Raw genomic sequence first — 19940 nt, forward strand, 5'->3', positions numbered from 1 at the left:
ACCTATAGTGGCGTTTGACAAACGCCACTATAGGTCGTACACTTACAGGGCCTATGGTGGCGTTTGACAAACGCCACTATAGGTCCACACTTACAAGGGCCTATAGTGGCGTTTGTCAAACGCCACTACAGGAAGGCCTATAGTGGCGTTTGTCAAACAAACGCCACTATAGGTCTATTATAATTATAAAAGAAATTAAACCCAGCCGAAAAAAAAAAATTTTACAAAAGTAAAAAAAAAAAAGTGCCTATAGTAGCGTTTGTAAACCACGAGAAATGCCATTATAGGTCAGACCTATAGTGGCGTTTTTAAAAACGCTGCTATAGGCCCTTAAAAACGCTGCTATATAGTACCTATAGTAGCGTTTATATAAAACGCCATTATAGGACTTGCTGAACGCAGCTATAGGGTACCTATAGTGGCGTTTATATAAAACGCCACTATAGGGTACCTATAGTGGCGTTTTTGACAAACGCCACTAAAAAAAACGCCACTATAGGCCAAGTTTTTTGTAGTGTTTGGAAGTAACTCTGAGGGGTTGACTTAATGATTACTAAAGCCTCATGATATCCATGAGATCATAGATTCGAAATCTCTTACCAGTATCTTGGGGACACACCTTTGAGAGTCCTTCCTGTAATAACCCAATGCGTAAGGTATGGAAAGATTGCATACACTCGAGGATAGTCAAATACTTGAAGAGATCTAGACACCTCCATTTGTCAAAAAAAGAAAGATGTAGAAGTATTTATTATTATTATTATTATTATTATTATTTATCATAACCCAATTGAGAGAGTATGTTACATCAATGTAAAATAGTGATTGGAATGTACGAGTAAGAAATATAGAGGGAAATGTTAAGTTCCCAATATTTTCACAAAACTTTCATAACAAATCATGTTATTAGTTTTAATTTGAATTCACAACTTAAATTACTTTTTTATTCACCTGTAACTGACAATAACAACATGTAACTAAAGATTTGTTGTGAAAATGTAGTGAACATAACATTTCTCAAATATAAATCCTCTACCAATCATAACTTATTGTCTTTCTCTAAAAAAATCATAACTTATTGTTATGTATTATTTTAACTTTCCTTGTAAAATAACACAAGTTTAAAATATCTTTATTGTATTCCTCATATGTTTTTCCTAATATATAGGGGTTCGCACCTCTTTCCTTAAAAAATAACAAATATATACTCTCTTCTTTAGAGTATTCACATCAGTCTCAACAATTTAATATTTCAACAAAAATTTGTTTAAACTCAAACAAAACATGCATGCATCAGCCTCACTAAATTAACTTAAGTTTTTAAAGAAGATAGTATCATCTCTATGTGTTGTGAGCCTTTATCCTCATTACATAAAATTCTAATGTTGATAAAGTATTGAGGTTGCGTATGTGTATGAAAATAATAAATAGCTAAACTAGCAAAAGTAGAGTTCTTTAGATTAGTTTAGCAAAATATTTAAGGAGATTGATGTGAATGCTCTTAACTTTTGGTTTCTCACTTTCTCCCTATACATTTAAATTCCCTTTCAAACCTCAATAGTCAATACACTTAATTCGACCTTATTAAATTAAATGAGCCTTTGGCATTATTCCTTAAACAATATTATCTTACCATGTTTCTTCCAAAAAGTGTGGCTTATTTACCATTACCTTATTAAATGAGCCTTTTAATATTATCATAATGGATAAAATTTAGATACAATATTTTAGGTGCTGTTTTTTAAGTTATTCTCTTAAAATTAAGCCATATGACTATTTAACTAAGAAATATATTTTTATCACATGAGTAAAAATCTACATGGCAGAATTTTATAAAGGAAACTTAAAAAACAGCATCTATATACTGTACCTAAGTCTTGCTCTATCATAATTATTGCATAAAATTTGTCATAAATATTACATAAAAGTATGCCTTTTAAAATTATTTCTTTTAACCACCATGTACCTTTAACATAATGATCATTTCACAAATACAAGCTCAAAAAAAAGCTTCACACAAAAAAAATTTCTTCAAAGAACCATAAAAAGTCCGTTTCCTTTCAATCAGGACGCATAACAACATTTCCTTACAATCAAATATTCCTTCATTCATAAGCAAGAGAACATCTAGACGTCATGATCAACAAATCCACCCTAATTATAAGACGCATTCGCTGGCTGCACTATTAATTCACACTATATATAAGCACTTACTCAGCTGCCATTTACACAAATAATTACTCCAACTATATATCTTAAACCCCTTTCAGAGAAGAAATTGCAAGAAAACTTGTCCATTCACAATTCCCAAAGAAGAAAAATGGTTGATCGAGCGAACCAACCGGTGTACCCTTCAGTACCAGCAGATAGGCAATTTAGAGGAAGTGATGAAAACATTGAAGACTCTGGCCCTTTATTACCTGATCATGTGCTCAGGCGCAAGAAAAGGATCAAGTTAGCCATATATATTTCTGCTTTTGTTGTGTTTGAGATCATGATCATCTTGGTCTTTGCACTCGTTGTGATGAAAGCTAGGACCCTCAAGGTCATGTTAGGCACTAATGTCACATTCCAGAACTTCGAAACTGGAACCCAAGCAAGACCTTCCTTCGACTTGAGCTTCACAGCCCAAGTTCAGGTTAAGAACACAAACTTTGGTCCCTACAAATTTGATAGCACCAATGCCACCTTTATGTACCAGGGTGTGACAGTGGGGCAAGTCACTATTCCTAAACATACGGCCGGGATGCGTTCGACAAAAAAAGTTACTGTCACTGTTAATGTAAATTCAAACGCCCTGCCATCCACTACCAAACTTGGAAGTGAGTTAGGTGCTGGGGTTTTGACTCTGAACAGCCATGCCAAGTTTAAGGAGAAAGTGGTGTTCGTGTTTCTCATGAAGAAGAAGAAGTCAGCCGAAATGAACTGCACAATGACCGTTGATTCGTCTACAAAGGCGGTCAAATCTATGATTTGCTAGTCAGCATAATGGCAATAAATAAATAAATAAATAAATTCTTTTTTTTTTTTCTTCTTCTTTTGTTTGAAATATTTACTGCCAATAGGCGGTCAAATAAATATTTACTGCTAATTACGCAACTAGTATATGAGAATATGTCAATTAAGATAAATATTTCTGTAATTTTATCATTTTATAAAATTTGTTGTTTGTTGTTCTTATTATAATTTTGTGTGAATACTTATTTATTGACCACAATTTAATATTTGAGAATATATTTTTTTGTGAGAATTGATAATTTTTTTTTTTTTTTTCGGTATCAAATAGTTTAATATCAAAATGTCACACATGCCAAAAAAGAAAGGAAAAAAAAAAAATCTTCACCATAGGTTGAGAGACCAATTCATCTACAAACAACCAAGCAGAATCATTAATTAAGGACCGAATTAGATTCCAGGAATTAAGGGACTAAACATAAACGTAGATCCCAGAAAACACTTGTTAGGGATTTAACATAAACTTAGGTTATCATTTGTTACAAGTTACAAAAATAAAATCAAATATTAAATTGGCGCCAAATCGTCCCAAAATATGAAGATTTACAGTATGCATTCAACATGTGCTAGAATTTAAAATTTGTGAACTAATTATTATGTTAGAGCATAAACTTATTTTAGTTTATTTGATTTTATTTCAGAGTCATGTTAATTAGTGCATCAAGTAAGCAGTTCTGGAAAGGGCTATGAAATTTGAGTCTTAAATAAGATTAAGCACTTTGCCTGGAGTGCATTGAACAATGCTTTGCCAACAATGGCTAATCTTCATCGACGACACATTATCCTAAATGATATCTGTGAGATTTCCAAGGTTCAACCTGATGACCAGATTCATGCACTGTGGTCATGTAAAGAAGTTGAAGCTGTATGGGGCTCTTTCCAATGGGCTCACCATGCTGCCTCCCCACCCCCTGTGAACTTTGCAGATCTGCTAGTTAAAGTTATGCAGGTGCATGACGACTTTAGGAAATAAATTTTCACTCTTTGTGCATGGTGTTTATGGAATCGTCGAAACACTCTACGGCTTGGCCTCCCTATGCGACCATTGTCTAGTATTAGTTCCATTGCAGGTAGAATGCTTTAAGAATTTCTTACTGTCCAAGACCCGCCCCCAGCACCAATGGCGTCCCCCTGATCTTCACAGTTTCAAGGCCAATTTTGATGCAGCGGTCTTCCAAGCAACCAACACAGCGGGAATTGGTGTGATCATTAGAGATAGCAATGGAGAAGTAATTGGTGCTTTATCTATGCCAATCCCGCTTTCTCAATCGATGGCAGAATTGGAGGCTCTTGCTTGTCTACGGGCAGTGCAATTTGCTTTGGAAATTGGCTTAAGGAGGGTGACATTTGAAGGTGATTCAGTGACAGTTATTAATTCAATTGATCGTGGGTTTCCAGAATTTTTACATATGGGAATATTATTGATGACATTCTGCTTTTCAATTTTCATGTTTTTGTCATGTTAAACGCAATTGTAAAATTGTGGCTGTTGCTCTAGCAAAAAAGGCTAAACATTGTGTGGGGTTGCAGGTTTGGTTGGAAGACCTATTAGAAGATATTACCCAAGAACAAAATTTAGCTACAAAATTAGTTGTAGCCTTAAGCTACAAACTCACTTAATAAAATAAATATTATTGCATATTTTGAAAATCTAACCGTTGAATTATATGTTCTTTATACTCTTAATACACATGACAATTTTTGTGTCAATCGGATATTATTTATTATATAATTTATAATCTTATATTTTATGCATAATTTTAAATTACAAAAACTTACAATTTAAAATTTTATTGATGACATAGCTATTGATCTTCAATTTTCTTGAAATTTTGCAAACATGGAAGATATAAGAAGAAGATGTAATCCAACGGTGGATTTTTCAAAATTCACCTCCAATAAAAAGGTATTGAGTGAGTTTGTAACCTAAGGTTACAATCGATTTTGTAGCTAAAGTTTGTCCATTACCCAATTAGTCTTATTTGATGTTCATTGAGTTATTTTGAATAAAGCCCCAGGCTGTTTCCCAGGCTGGTTTCTCAACCAATATATATATATATATATAGAAATAACATCAAGAAATGGCACATGGAAAAATAGAAAAATTGACTCATAAATCATTTAGAGAACATGTCTCCCAACTTATTTTAGCACTCCAATCACCACTAATAATGGAAACTTTAAGTTGTATATTAGGTTATATATAATGGGAGACTCTTGATATAGTACTCCTAAAATCACATGAATTTTTTACTTATTATAATAAGAGCAAGACTTAGTTACAATACTTAACTATTGTTCTTTAAGTTCCTCTTTTAAGATTCTGCTATGTGAATTTTTTTTTTCATAAGATAAAAGTGTATTTTTTTTAATTAAGTAGCCACATGGTAAAATCTTATGAGAATAACCTAAAGAACAGCATCTAAGGTACTGTACATAAGTTTTGTCCTTATAATAAAATCACAGTTTCTCGTTGTTTTTGGAGATTGCGTGTACAATGTGTGCATTAAGAGATATGCGCTAAATATTTCCCTTTCACTTACTCCTATTATAGTAGGAGTCTTCCAACTAGATTGGGTAACCACTAATTCACAATTCGAGGGTAAAACATAAAGAGTTCATAGTAGGTTTAACATATTTAATTTCATAGCATATTTTCAAATAGTTTCATAATAACTTTCAACAACCAAATTTTCACAAAATTTTCAAAATTCATTGCTAATAAGATTTTCTATCAATTTCCTAAATAACATATACAAAGAAGAAGCACCTTTAGAATTTCCACACAATTCAATAAATTCATGAATTCCATTATCAAATGATAAAATCAAAGCTGATCATATGTTCTAAGATAACAAATTATGCATTTTTTTCATATAGAAACTAACATGATGCATTTTTTTATAAATCATTAAATAACAACAACAATTCACATGGTACTTTTTATAAAAACCATAATATATATATATATATATATACTAAACTCATCACACGAGCTTTGCATGTGCAAAAATGCTTTATATATATATATATATATTTATAAACGTATTTGAATTCAAATAGATAACAAATACAGATAGGTATCAAACATTTGAATACAAATGAGAATAATAGTTTTTCCCCCTTTTGTATATGAGATAGTATTACTCTTTTAACCTATTTTTGTTTTTTGTAGGAAAAAAAAAAAACAAAAGGTTATGTTATTTTAGAATTTGTATGAGAATATTTTGGTACATCAAAAATTGAAGACAAAACAGGAGAATTCTCTTATTATTAGTAGTAGTAGTAGTAGTGTGTGTGTGTGTGCGCGCGTACAATGTTCCAAAATGTGTTTTTTACCTTCAAATGAGGTACGCAAAAATTATTATTTTTCTATGGTATATATACAAAATGTAATATGTGTTGGATTGCGTGGCCAAATAGCCCACAATATGGATTTTGAATTGTATGACCAAATTACCCACAATATGTATGTGTGTAATGGTCTTAAGAAATTACCTTGCACAATGTTGTACATAAAATTATTTGAATAACAGAATTGCATGTTTGGCCATGATTGGCTATGTGGTGTTTAACATGGTCAAACATGAAGTTGAGATTTCTTAGAAATAATGAGTTGTGAGTGAGAGCAGTGAGAAAAAAAAAAAAAAAAAAAAATCTTCACCATAGGTTGAGAGACCAATTCATCTACAAACAACCAAGCAGAATCATTAATTAAGGACTGAATTAGATTCCAGGAATTAAGGGACTAAACATAAACGTAGATCCCAGAAAACACTTGTTAGGGATTTAACATAAACTTAGGTTATCATTTGTTACAAGTTACAAAAATAAAATCAAATATTAAATTGGCGCCAAATCGTCCCAAAATATGAAGATTTACAGTATGCATTCAGCATGTGCTAGAATTTAAAATTTGTGAACTAATTATTATGTTAGAGCATAAACTTATTTTAGTTTATTTGATTTTATTTCAGAGTCATGTTAATTAGTGCATCAAGTAAGCAGTTTTGGAAAGGGCTATGAAATTTGAGTCTTAAATAAGATTAAGCACTTTGCCTGGAGTGCATTGAACAATGCTTTGCCAACAATGGCTAATCTTCATCGACGACACATTATCCTGAATGATATCTGTGAGATTTCCAAGGTTCAACCTGATGACCAGATTCATGCACTGTGGTCATGTAAAGAAGTTGAAGCTGTATGGGGCTCTTTCCAATGGGCTCACCATGCTGCCTCCCCACCCCCTGTGAACTTTGCAGATCTGCTAGCTAAAGTTATGCAGGTGCATGACGACTTTAGGAAATAAATTTTCACTCTTTGTGCATGGTGTTTATGGAATCGTCGAAACACTCTACGGCTTGGCCTCCCTATGCGACCATTGTCTAGTATTAGTTCCATTGCAGGTAGAATGCTTTAAGAATTTCTTGCTGTCCAAGACCCGCCCCCAGCACCAATGGCGTCCCCCTGATCTTCACAGTTTCAAGGCCAATTTTGATGCAGCGGTCTTCCAAGCAACCAACACAGCGGGAATTGGTGTGATCATTAGAGATAGCAATGGAGAAGTAATTGGTGCTTTATCTATGCCAATCCCGCTTTCTCAATCGGTGGCAGAATTGGAGGCTCTTGCTTGTCTACGGGCAGTGCAATTTGCTTTGGAAATTGGCTTAAGGAGGGTGACATTTGAAGGTGATTCGGTGACAGTTATTAATTCAATTGATCGTGGGTTTCCAGAATTTTTACATATGGGAATATTATTGATGACATTCGGCTTCAAGCTTCTGCTTTTCAATTTTCATGTTTTTGTCATGTTAAACACAATAGTAAAATTGTGGTTGTTGCTCTAGCACAAAAGGCTAAACATTGTGTGGGGTTGCAGGTTTGGTTGGAAGACCTACTGGAAGATATTACCCAAGAACAAAATTTAGCTACAAAATTGGTTGTAGCCTTAGGCTACAAACCCACTCAATAAAATAAATATTACTGCATATTTTGAAAATCTAACCGTTGAATTATATGTTCTTTATACTCTTAATACACATGACAATTTTTGTGTCAATCGGATATTATTTACTATATAATCTATAATCTTATATTTTATGCATAATTTTTAAATTACAAAAACTTACAATTTAAAAATTTATTGATGACATAGCTATTGATCTTCAATTTTCTTGAAATTTTGCAAACATGGAGGATATAAGAAGAAGATGTAATCCAATAGTGGATTTGTCAAAATTCACCTCCAATAAAAAGGTATTGAGTGAGTATGTAACCTAAGGTTACAATCGATTTTGTAGCTAAAGTTTGTCCATTACCCAATTAGTCTTATTTGATGTTCATTGAGTTATTTTGAATAAAGCCCCAGGCTGTTTCCCAGGCTGGTTTCTCAACCAAAAAAAAAATATATATATATATATATATAGAAATAACATCAAGAAATAGCACGTGGAAAAATAGAAAAATTGACTCACAAATCATTTAGAGAACATGTCTCCCAACTTATTTTAGCACTCCAATCACCACTAATAATGGAAACTTTAAGTTGTATATTAGGTTATATATAATGGGAGACTCTTGATATAGTACTCCTAAAATCACATGAATTTTTTACTTGTTATAATAAGAGCAAGACTTAGTTACAATACTTAACTATTGTTCTTTAAGTTCCTCTTTTAAGATTCTGTTATGTGAATTTTTTTTTCATAAGATGAAAGTGTATTTTTTTTAATTAAGTAGCCACATGGTAGAATCTTATGAGAATAACCTAAAGAACAGCATCTAAGGTACTGTACATAAGTTTTGTCCTTATAATAAAATCACAGTTTCTCGTTGTTTTTGGGGATTGTGTGTACAATGTGTGCATTAAGAGATATGCGCTAAATATTTCCCTTTCACTTACTCCTATTATAGTAGGAGTCTTCCAACTAGGTTGGGTAACCACTAATTCACAATTCAAGGGTAAAACATAAAGAGTTCATAGTAGGTTTAACATATTTAATTTCATAGCATATTTTCAAATAGTTTCATAATAACTTTCAACAACCAAATTTTCACAAAATTTTCAAAATTCATTGTTAATAAGATTTTCTATCAATTTCTTAAATAACATATACAAAGAAGAAGCACCTTTAGAATTTCCACACAATTCAATAAATTCATGAATTCCATTATCAAATGATAAAATCAAAGCTGATCATATGTTCTATGATAACAAATTATGCATTTTTTTCATATAGAAACTAACATGATGCATTTTTTTATAAATCATTAAATAACAACAACAATTCACATGGTACTTTTTATAAAAACCATAATATATATATATATATATACTAAACTCATCACACGAGCTTTGCATGTGCAAAAATGCTTTATATATATATATATATAATTTTTTTTTTTTATAAACGTATTTGAATTCAAATAGATAACAAATACAGATAGGTATCAAACATTTGAATACAAATGAGAATAATAGTTTTTCCCCCTTTTGTATATGAGATAGTATTACTCTTTTAACCTTTTTTTGTTTTTTGTAGGAAAAAAAAAAAAAAAAAAGGTTATGTTATTTTAGAATTTGTATGAGAATATTTTGGTACATCAAAAATTGAAGACAAAACAGGAGAATCCTCTTATTAGTAGTAGTAGTAGTAGTGTGTGTGTGTGTGTGTGTACAATGTTCCAAAATGTGTTTTTTACCTTCAAATGAGGTACACAAAAATTATTATTTTTCTATGGTATATATACAAAATGTAATATGTGTTGGATTGCGTGGCCAAATAGCCCACAATATGGATTTTGAATTGTATGACCAAATTACCCACAATATGTATGTGTGTAATGGTCTTAAGAAATTACCTTGCACAATGTTGTACATAAAATTATTTGAATAACAGAATTGCATGTTTGGCCATGATTGGCTATGTGGTGTTTGACATGGTCAAACATGAAGTTGAGATTTCTTAAGAATAATGAGTTATGAGTGAGAGCAGTGAGATGGATAAGAGAGAGTTGAATCTAACGTTTAAATAAACGTTAGAGACTTTAACATTCATGCCCTAATTTGTATAAACTGAAATGAACATTGACAACTTTTGTTTGACTTTAAATAGTTTGACTTTAAATATCCCACTTGTGCTCTTTAGATAAGATAACCACACAAAAATCCTATAGAATGAAAAATTTACTGCAACCCAAACACTATTTCACTCTTATCTCTCCATTCATATTCATTGTTTTTACTAATTAATAGTTATATTTCAATTTTACTTTAATATGTGAGGTGATCCTACTTTGGAAGTGGAATGATGAAAAAAAAAAAAAAAAATAGGGTTGAAGACAAATTCTGAGAATCTTGCCCGAGTTAAATTCAATTCCCTCAAGCAAAATGATTGTGCGCGCAAATGACAATCAAAGTGCATGCAAACTTTCTTCTAACATATTTTACGTATGCTAAAATTTTTTTCCAAATGAAATCTTTGACTAATTAACTGTAATTTTCAAAATTATGTTGAAAAATGAGCCAAAATGACATATTTATATTCTTCACAACTAGTAACCTTTTTTTTTTTTTTTTGATGGGGAATAAATACATTTCATTGAAGTGAAATTGCAATACACCAGAGTTGAAATAAGCAACATAAACCTGAAGCAACAAAACAGCAGGACCAAAATTGGAAAACAACAGAACTTGAAACATTTACAACATGTCCTCAAGTAAGATCTGACGAATGAAAGGAGGAGAGACCCCCTTCCATGTGTGAGAGTGACCTGTGAGTTTTGCATCTCTAGCTAGCTCATGGGCAGCCCTGTTGCTATCCCTTTTCTGATGCTGAAACGTGCTCCAATTGAAGACAAGAGCTTGAGATCTTATATCTTGCAAAATATGACCCAGGTCTCCCCCATTTTCATTAGAATTGACTGCTTGAATAAGGGCTAAATCATCAGATTCAAAAATAACCCTTGTCGAGCCCAATTCTACTGCAAAAAGGACTCCTTGAAGCAAAGAAAAAGCCTCAGTTGTAGGAGCAAGAAACGCTGATGGGAGCAACTCGTTGAGAGCACCGATAGTGGCCCGGTGTGATCTCGAATAATGACTCCGATAATAGAGTGATTCCCGTTATTATTTGTGGCCCTATCAACATTAATTTTGTGGAAACCCGACAGGGGAGGAGACCAATGAACACTAACCGAAGGGTGGGAAGGAAGAACAGATGAGTTGGAAGTGGTGAAGTCAAAAAAGGATCTTTTAGCAGTCTCCCAAACTTAAGAAGGAGGGAAGCCAGCATCATTATGAATGACATTGTTCCTATTTCCCCAAATGGACCACATAGCCATGAAAAAGAGACCAAGATTAGTAGAGGACCCCTTATCCATGATTTGAGAGGTAATGCCAATGAAATCAAGGGTTGGAGAATAAAGATTCACAGGGCAATCACTCCAACAAGACCACGTTTACTTTGCATGATTACAATGGATCAAAGCATGGGATATTGATTCCAACTCCTTCTCACAAATTTGACAGAAACCAGCAGTGTTTTCTAACACAGTTTTCAAAGTTATGCCTCATTTCAAGTGACCTTTCAAAGGTACAATGCATTGGTATCTCTCTACACGTACCTCAAGTGAGCACATCAAAGACAAAGAATCAAGTTATTAGGTCCATAACCATATACCTCAAAACATAGAAGTAGAAGAATAATGTGTATTGAATAATGCCTATTATAACTTAATGATAGGAGCCCCTTAAACCATCATCCTTGAGAGCTTAAGGGTTGTGGTTCAAGTCATGATGCTTCAGTTTAAATGCTATGCCCACAAGATAGGCCTAAATAGTTTCGGTGGTCCCACGCCATAGAATTCAAGTTTAAATGGGATCAGGACATTGATGTCAAGCTATATGAGCCTTTTTTTGCATTACACTTATCTCCAAATAGTTTCGGTTTGTACCATCACACTTATCTCCAAATTAAATAGACCCCATATACCAAATTGAACGTCCTAAAGCCCAATTCTATTAGCTTGGGCTCAAGGTCCTACTCCCGTTTTGGAGTCCAGACAACCATAAGATCTAGAGAAATCACAGTGAACGTAACATTATATAAGTGTCTTAAGGCACCACTGCAAAAACTTTTGCATTTATCAGAATGCACTAATTGATATTCATTGACCTAATTAGAGGGAAATACTTAAGTATTAACATAAGGATATGATTGATAGTGTAAGGAAAATACTTGGTCTTATGTTGTCCAAATAGGTCATCCATGATAAAAAGGATGGGACGTCCATGAGACAAAATGATGGAGGATAGGACGACGTAAATATGCCTAATAACCTCGTCCCTCCTATGCTCGTCCCCAATATGAACATCGTTTGTCCTCATTAATGGACGGACGAGGTTATTGGGCCCTGTGCGTATCGGGCTTTTTGATAACTAAGTCTTCACCAAAGGATCCATGAGAGACAAGGTGTGTCGTTACGAACCTAACCCTTTGCCAACCATCATGGAGCACAGGTCCCAATGAAGTAACTTCCATAGCAGTTAGGGAAGTTATCTCCGAACCTTCTGAATTCCTTAACAATAGGAATGATTATTTAACAAGTAACCGCTTCATGAACAATATATAAATGCTACCTAATGAAATGGTAAGTCAGTCAGACATTTGCTTGAGAACTTTCAATAACATTTCCTTCTTACGGTGAATATCCATTAACTTTATCATCGGAGGATTCTTGACCGGCCTCCACCGGTCCTCTCTGATTCTATTTGATTTTACAGGACTTAGCCCTCAAGGTCATCAATGCCTAGAGGTTTTCAGCCAACTGATTTCTTTGCTATCCATCAGTTGGTGCCATCTATGGGAAATAATTATCGCGCTTGAACTTCATTTTTTGAGTTCTGCGATTTCTTTCTTCAACAAAGGGATAAAATGGTTCAGACAAGATCAAGGGCTACTAGTCCAAGCCCTCAAGGGAGTAAAGACGATTCTAGTAACCCCAATCGTGGCCAACAATCGGCACTTGCCATGCAACCATCTTCTGTCCAACACGTGCAGTCAATGGCCACTGCCATGGCAGAGTTAACCCGTCAGAATCAAGATTTGAGAAGGGAGATTAATCTCAGAAGGCAACGACATGAGGCTTATGGAGAAGAGCATGGACAAAGCCAGGAAGATAGAAGAAATGTAGAGTCGGAAACCTAATCAAGGGGTACTACACCAAGAAGGGTGCCACATTGGGAGAAAGAGATGGACCAGATGAGGAAAGTTATGGATGAAATGCGGGAGAATATGAGAAGGGCAAATCCTGTAGAACACTTAGTTCATCGAATAGACCCCCTTCACGACTTCCATCAACGGTCATCCCTTGCCTCTAGAGTTCAAGATTCCTTCTTTGGATTTGTATGATGGAACGCGTGACCCGTTTGATCACATTGCTACTTTCAAGACAACAATGCACCTTCAAGGGGTTCCCAATGAAATTATGTGTAGAGCTTTTCCTACCACCCTTAAAGGTCCGACACAAGTCTGGTTTAGTAAAATACTCCCAAATTTAGTAAGTTCTTTTGAAGAGTTGAGTAAATTGTTTATTAATAACTTCATTGGAAGACAAAGACATAAGCGTTCCTCGTCCAACTTGTTAACCATAGAGGAGGAGGATAATGAGAGCTTGCGATCCTTCATCACTCGCTTCAATAAAGGTCTGGCACAAGTCTGGTTCAGTAAAATACCCCCAAATTCAGTAAGTTCTTTTGAAGAGTTGAGTAAATTTTTTGTTAATAACTTCATTGGAAGACAAAGACACAAGCGTTCCTCGTCCAGCTTGTTAACCATAGAGCAGGAGGATAATGAGAGCTTGCGATCCTTCATCACTTGCTTCAAAAGGGAAACCTTGAGTGTGGACGAGGTGGATGACAAGTTATTACTAGTAGCCTTCCATAACGGGGTTAATTTTGACTTATTTATACATAAACTTTATGAAAAAAGGCCTCAGTCCATGGCTGAACTAATCCATTCAGCCCAAAATTTTATGAATGCGAAATACGCAATCATAGCTAAGAAGAGGAAGAGAGCTGAGAGAATAGAACCAAACCCCACTCACCAGTCTGAGTAAGGTCCTCGTTCGAAGAAGGGACGAAGGGAAGAAAGGAGAGATCGAGATAATAAAAAGACTAACTCTTCAGCGAGGAATCAACAATATGCTCCTTTGAACGTGACGTTTGAATAAGTCCTTATGCAAATCATGGATAATCCTTCCTTGAAGTGGCCAGAGAAAATGAAGGGGAATCCCAATAAACGCAATAAGAATAAGTATTGTCGCTTCCATAGAGATCATGGACATGATACGGATGAGTGTTTTGATTTAAAGCAACATATTGAGAACCTCATAAGGCAAGGGTAGTTGAGAAACTACCTTGGATGAGACCACAAGGACAAGAAACTGAAAGGGAAAGTGGAAGAATCATCACAACCACTGCTCAGGGAAATAAGAGTTATCATAGGGGGAGGCTCCATAGGCCAGCCGTCTAAGTCAAAGAAGGCATACCTGAAGGTAATGCAGAGTGTCTAACTTTCTGGACGGTCACTAAGAACAAGGGCCACAGACAAGCCAGTGATCACTTTCACGGACGAAGATTCCGAGAGAATTCACCACTCTCATGATGATGCTATCGTCATTACCTTGCTTATTGTTGACTACACAACTAAAAGGGTGCTGATGGACAATGGAAGCTCGGCGGACATTTTGTATTACCCAGCTTTTCAGCAGATGAGGTTAGAACGAGATAAGCTTTGTCCAGTAAGCTCCCCCCTAGTAGGCTTCAGTGGGATGAAGGTACAGCTTGTGGGTACTATTTCTTTACCAGTAGTAGTAAGGGCATACTCACAACAAATCACCAAGGATGTGAACTTCCTGATGGTAAATTGTTCATCCTCCTACAACGCCATAATTGGAAGACCAACTTTAAATAGTTGGAAAGCTGTCACATCCACTTATCACCTGTCGGTCAAATTTTCAACAGAGCATGGGGTAGGACAAGTGCAAGGAGACCAGCTAGCAGCAAGAGAATGTTACCCAGCAATGTTGGCCATGGATGAGCACGTTCAGGCCATGAATATTGAAGAAAAGAGAGTTGTGACAGAGCCCACTGAAGCATTGGAAGATATTTCCTTAGATGAAAATAACCCTGAGAAGTGTACCAGGGTTGGAACAGATCTAGAAATGAAGGTTAAGAAGGACCTCGTCCAGTTTTTGAAGAAAAACACTGATGTATTTGCTTGGAGTCATGAGGATATGTCGGATATAGATCCTAATGTCATCACCCACCATCTAAACGTATGTCCTTCCTCAAAGCCAGTGTGACAAAAGAAAAGGGTGTTTGCCCTAAAGAGAGACAACGCTCTTAAAGATGAACTTCAGAAGTTGATGGAGGCAAAGTTTATACGGGAAGTGTATTATCCAGACTGGTTGGCCAATGTAGTAATGGTAAAAAAGACTAACGGCAAGTGGAGAATGTGTGTAGATTTTGTTGATCCAAACAAGGCTTACCCTAAGGATAGCTATCCATTGTCACACATTGATCAACTGGTGGATTCAACCGCAGGCCATAAATTACTCAGTTTTATGGATTCTTTCTCAGGATACAACCAAATAAGGATGGATGAGGCCGACTAGGATAAGACATCTTTTGTTACTAGTCAAGGCTTGTTCTGTTTTGAAGTAATGCCCTTCGGTTTGAAAAACACTGGAGCAACATACCAACGATTGGTCAACCACATGTTCCATCCTCAGATTGGATGAAACGTAGAAGTTTATGCGGATGACATGTTGGTGAAAAGTCTGGATGAGGGAAACCATCTAGACGACCTGCAAGAGACCTTTAATACACTCAGGCGGTACAGTATGAAGTTAAATCCTAGAAGTGCGCTTTCGGAGTAGCGTCAAGAAAATTTCTCTGATTCATGGTTTCACATAGAGGGATCGAGGCAAACCCGAAAAAGATTAAAGCAATTTTAGATATAAAACCTCCATAGAATATCAAAGAAGTTCAATCTCTTATCGGGTGAGTTGCTGCCTTTAACATGTTTGTTTCTAAAGTTACTGATAAGTGTTTACCATTTTTCAAGGTTCTAAAGAAAGCATTTGAGTGAACGGACGAGTGCCAAAAAGCCTTTCAAGATTTAAAGACATACCTCGTTACGGCCTTGTTTCTGAGTCCTTCCATGATGGGAGAAGAGTTGTTTTTATACCTGGCAGTGACCCCACATGCCGTGAGCTCAACATTGATAAGAGAAGAAGGAAAAGTACAAAAGCAAGTGTACTATACTAGCAGGGCTTTGAGGGGAGCAAAAGGACAGTATCCACTAATAGAAAAGCTAGCTTTCGCACTTATCACAGCTTCCAGGAAACTAAGGCATTACTTCCAAGCCCATGTAATTAATGTGATGATAGACCACCCACTTAAGAAAGCCATGAATAAGTTGGAAGCTGCAGGATGATTAATCTAGTGGGCTGTCGAACTCAGTGAGTTTGATGTCCAATACCTACCAAGGCATGCTGTAAAGGCTCAGGCGCTGACAAATTTTATTGCAGAGTTCACACCAAGTTGCGATGCCGTAGAAAGAATGGAAGACAGTAAAAAATGGGTCGTCCATATGGATGGCTCATCCACACAACATGCAAGAGGAATAGGAGTGGTTTTGCAATCCCCTGAAGGGGATAAGTTGAAACATAAGATTCGTCTGCAATACCAAGCAGCCAACAATGAAGTTGAGTATGAAACCCTCCTCAAAGGATTGGAACTGGCTAAGTCTGTAGAAACGAAGTCAATACTCATCCTAGGAGATTCTCAATTAGTCATGGGTCAAATAAATGGGATGTATGAGGCAAAGGAAGGACGAATGAAAAAATACTTAGAAAAAGCATTACGGCTTGTGAAGAAATTCAGGGAAGCCAACTTCGTTCAAATCCCAAGGGAGGAGAACGCAGAAGCAGATACTTTAGCAAAGGAAGCCTTAGCAACTAGAGCCATGGATGAGTTCGATGAAATGCAGTACGTCCCAAGTATAGATCTCCCGAAAGTGCAGCAAATAGAGAATGAAGAAAAATGGATGACTCCAATTGTATCATATTTAAAGGAAGGACGGCTCCTAGAAGGGAAAGATGAGACTAGAAAGCTAAGGGTGAGATCGGCCAGGTATGTTCTTATGAATGAGGTACTATACAAAAGAGGCTTTTTTCAACCCTATCTTAGATGTTTAACTCCAGACAAGGTGAACTACGTGTTGAGAGAAGTTCATGAAGGAGCATATGGCAACCATTCAGGAGCTCGGTCACTCGTCCACAAGGTCGTCCATGCAGGATACTACTGGCCGAACATACAAGCTGATGCTAAGGCATTCGTCAAAGCCTGTGATCAATGCCAGCAGTTTAGTAATGTCCCTAGACAACTATCAGAGTACCTTACCCCAATGACAGCTCCATGGCCCTTTGTACAATGGAGGCTAGACATCTTAGGTCCTTTTCCATTAGGCACAAGGCAAATGAAGTTTCTAGTGGTTGGCATCAATTATTTCACCAAATGGGTGAAAGCAAAGCCCTTAGCTAATATCACACAATAGAATGTCAAAAATTTTGTATGGAAGAACATTGTGTGCAAGTTTGAGGTCCCCAGAGTATTGGTATCCGATAACAGACGACAATTTGATAATGCACTTTTTAAAGACTTCTGTGAACATTTTGAAATTCAAAATCACTACTCCTCACCCGCCCACCCATAAGCGAACGGTCAAGCTGAGTTACAAACCAATCCTTATTGAAGATCATCAAGACTCAGCTTGAGGGGACAAAGGGAGTGTGGCCTGACGAGCTACCAGGTGTTCTATGGGCATACCGGACAACGGTGAGAACCCTTACGAGGGAAACTCCTTTCAAGCTAACATACGGAACTGAAGCAGTTATACCTGCAGAAGTGCATATGGCCAACCACAGAGTAATGACATATCAGGATAAGGATAATGAAGAGCAACTCCGTTTGAGCCTTGATCTAATAGATGAGGTAATGGAAAATGCAGAGCAAAGGATAGCAAAATACAAGAACCTCATGGCTAGGCAACATGATGCAATGGTAAAACCGAGGCATTTTAACATAGGAGATCTCGTCTTGAGAAGGGTTTCCTTGGCAACCAAGAACCCGACTCATGGGAAACTGGGTCCTAATTAGGAAGGTCCCTACAGAGTTGCTAATTGTAAAAGACAATGATCCTACTACTTAGAGACCTTAGGCGGGAGGAAATTGGAGCATCCTTGGAATGTTGAGCACCTGAGAAGGTACTATCAATAAAATGTCAACCTGGACGAGCCTGGAAACCATTTATCTACTTGTCTATATACATAAGTTTGTTTACTTACATATCTTTAGTTTTGCTTTGTTATTGTATTAAAGTTATGGACGAAGTTATGGTTTGGTTTGTATTTATTTTCCTTGAAGGCATAAACTTCTAAGTGCATGCCTCGTCTATGAATGATATTTATGCTATGTATATAATGTTGTGTGAATCACTGGCATATTACTTTTGTTCAAATCAACCCATGAGAAGGCGAAAAAGCCCAAGATGAAAAACTTCTTTGGATGCGGAGATGAAACGTCAATAAGCTTTCCTAAGGGAAAGTAAAATCAAGGTATGCTCGTCCAAAGTAAAGGACAAGGTAAAAGCCTATACCTTGAGCAAACCACAAAGCCCAAGGCATATTTGTCCATACCATGGATGAGGTAAGACAAAGTGCATATCCAGACCATGGACTAGGAAATGTATAGACGAGTGTTTAAAACTTGTTGAGGCACCAAAAACATTCCAGTCCATGGACGAGCAAAATGCAGGGTCTTATCATCATTAAACATGATAATCAGCCAAGTCTAAGGACGAGTAACGCTGATAATTACCTTTTAACATGGATGAATACACAATTCCAATAAAAATGGTAAAAGTGTATATATGAAATGTAGACGAGCCAAACGTGAAATCTTGTATAGGAAAATAAAAACTCTCGTCCATGCATATATAAAAGAAAAATTACAGCATTCATTCAGTTGTTTCAAGGGCGGACAACTAACATCCAAACACCCTTGTAAAATTAAAATTGTTTTATAAAAACTCATCCTTAAACCATGGACGAGCTTAGTGTGCTTGAATGACATAAAAAGGAAAAAGAAAGAGAACATGAACATTAAAATGTTTTCTAAACTGAATGAGCATCAACATTAGAACCGTCTTAAGGAGGCAAGGTTGTAGCATCGTCCTCAATGTTGGTGTCCTTGGAGCCGGCATGAAGGAGAGAACTAGTGGCAGTAGCATTCAAATTAAGTACAATGGAGATAAAGTCCAAGCCAGGGAACTTTTCTATAGCATCCATCCTGAAATCCTCAAAGCCTGTTGCATAATTAGTGTCCAGAATATCAGTATATTGTTTGGACGCTTTGAATTCAGCCACTGCATTTCCTTTCACCGTGGAGAGAAGAATACTTTGCTCGTCATTCTTTTTCTACAGGTCCTCAAGATGAATATCTTTCTCCACTACGTTGGCCTTTAACTCTTCAACCAAAGTTTGTAACTCCTTCGCCTCGTCCTTGGCTTTAGCAGCCACTTCAGCCCATTACGTAGCCTTGTCCTTCACCTCCTGAATCCTCGTCTCTAACAAGACCCTTGTCTTGTCCAATCCTGTGGCCTGCCTAGACATTGCTATAAACTTTGACATGACCTAAAAAAAAAAAAAAAAAGAGGGAGAGAGAGAGAAGAAGGAATTTTTTTAGTCAAGACGAAGTACAGATGTTACCTTGAAAAGATCATGAACACCAGAGTGTTCAAAATCTTTGAGGGACATGTCATAGCAAGTGTTTATATCTTCATCGGAAATAGCGTTCTTGA

At 36.0% G+C, this 19940-nt stretch overlaps 1 protein-coding gene across 1 annotated transcript; it reads left to right on the plus strand.

Annotated features, from left to right (window-relative positions):
* The first annotated feature begins 2054 nt into the window (after positions 1-2054).
* LOC112034425 (late embryogenesis abundant protein At1g64065) lies at positions 2055-3148 on the plus strand. The gene has a single exon (XM_024067253.2). The coding sequence runs from the start codon at positions 2321-2323 to the stop codon at positions 2978-2980; it is 660 nt and encodes a 219-aa protein (XP_023923021.2). The 5' UTR covers positions 2055-2320; the 3' UTR covers positions 2981-3148.
* Positions 3149-19940: the final 16792 nt, after the last annotated feature.

This window comes from Quercus suber, unplaced genomic scaffold (assembly GCF_002906115.3).
Source record: "Quercus suber isolate HL8 unplaced genomic scaffold, Cork oak 2.0 scaffold_861, whole genome shotgun sequence".
NCBI classification, from domain to species: domain Eukaryota; kingdom Viridiplantae; phylum Streptophyta; class Magnoliopsida; order Fagales; family Fagaceae; genus Quercus; species Quercus suber.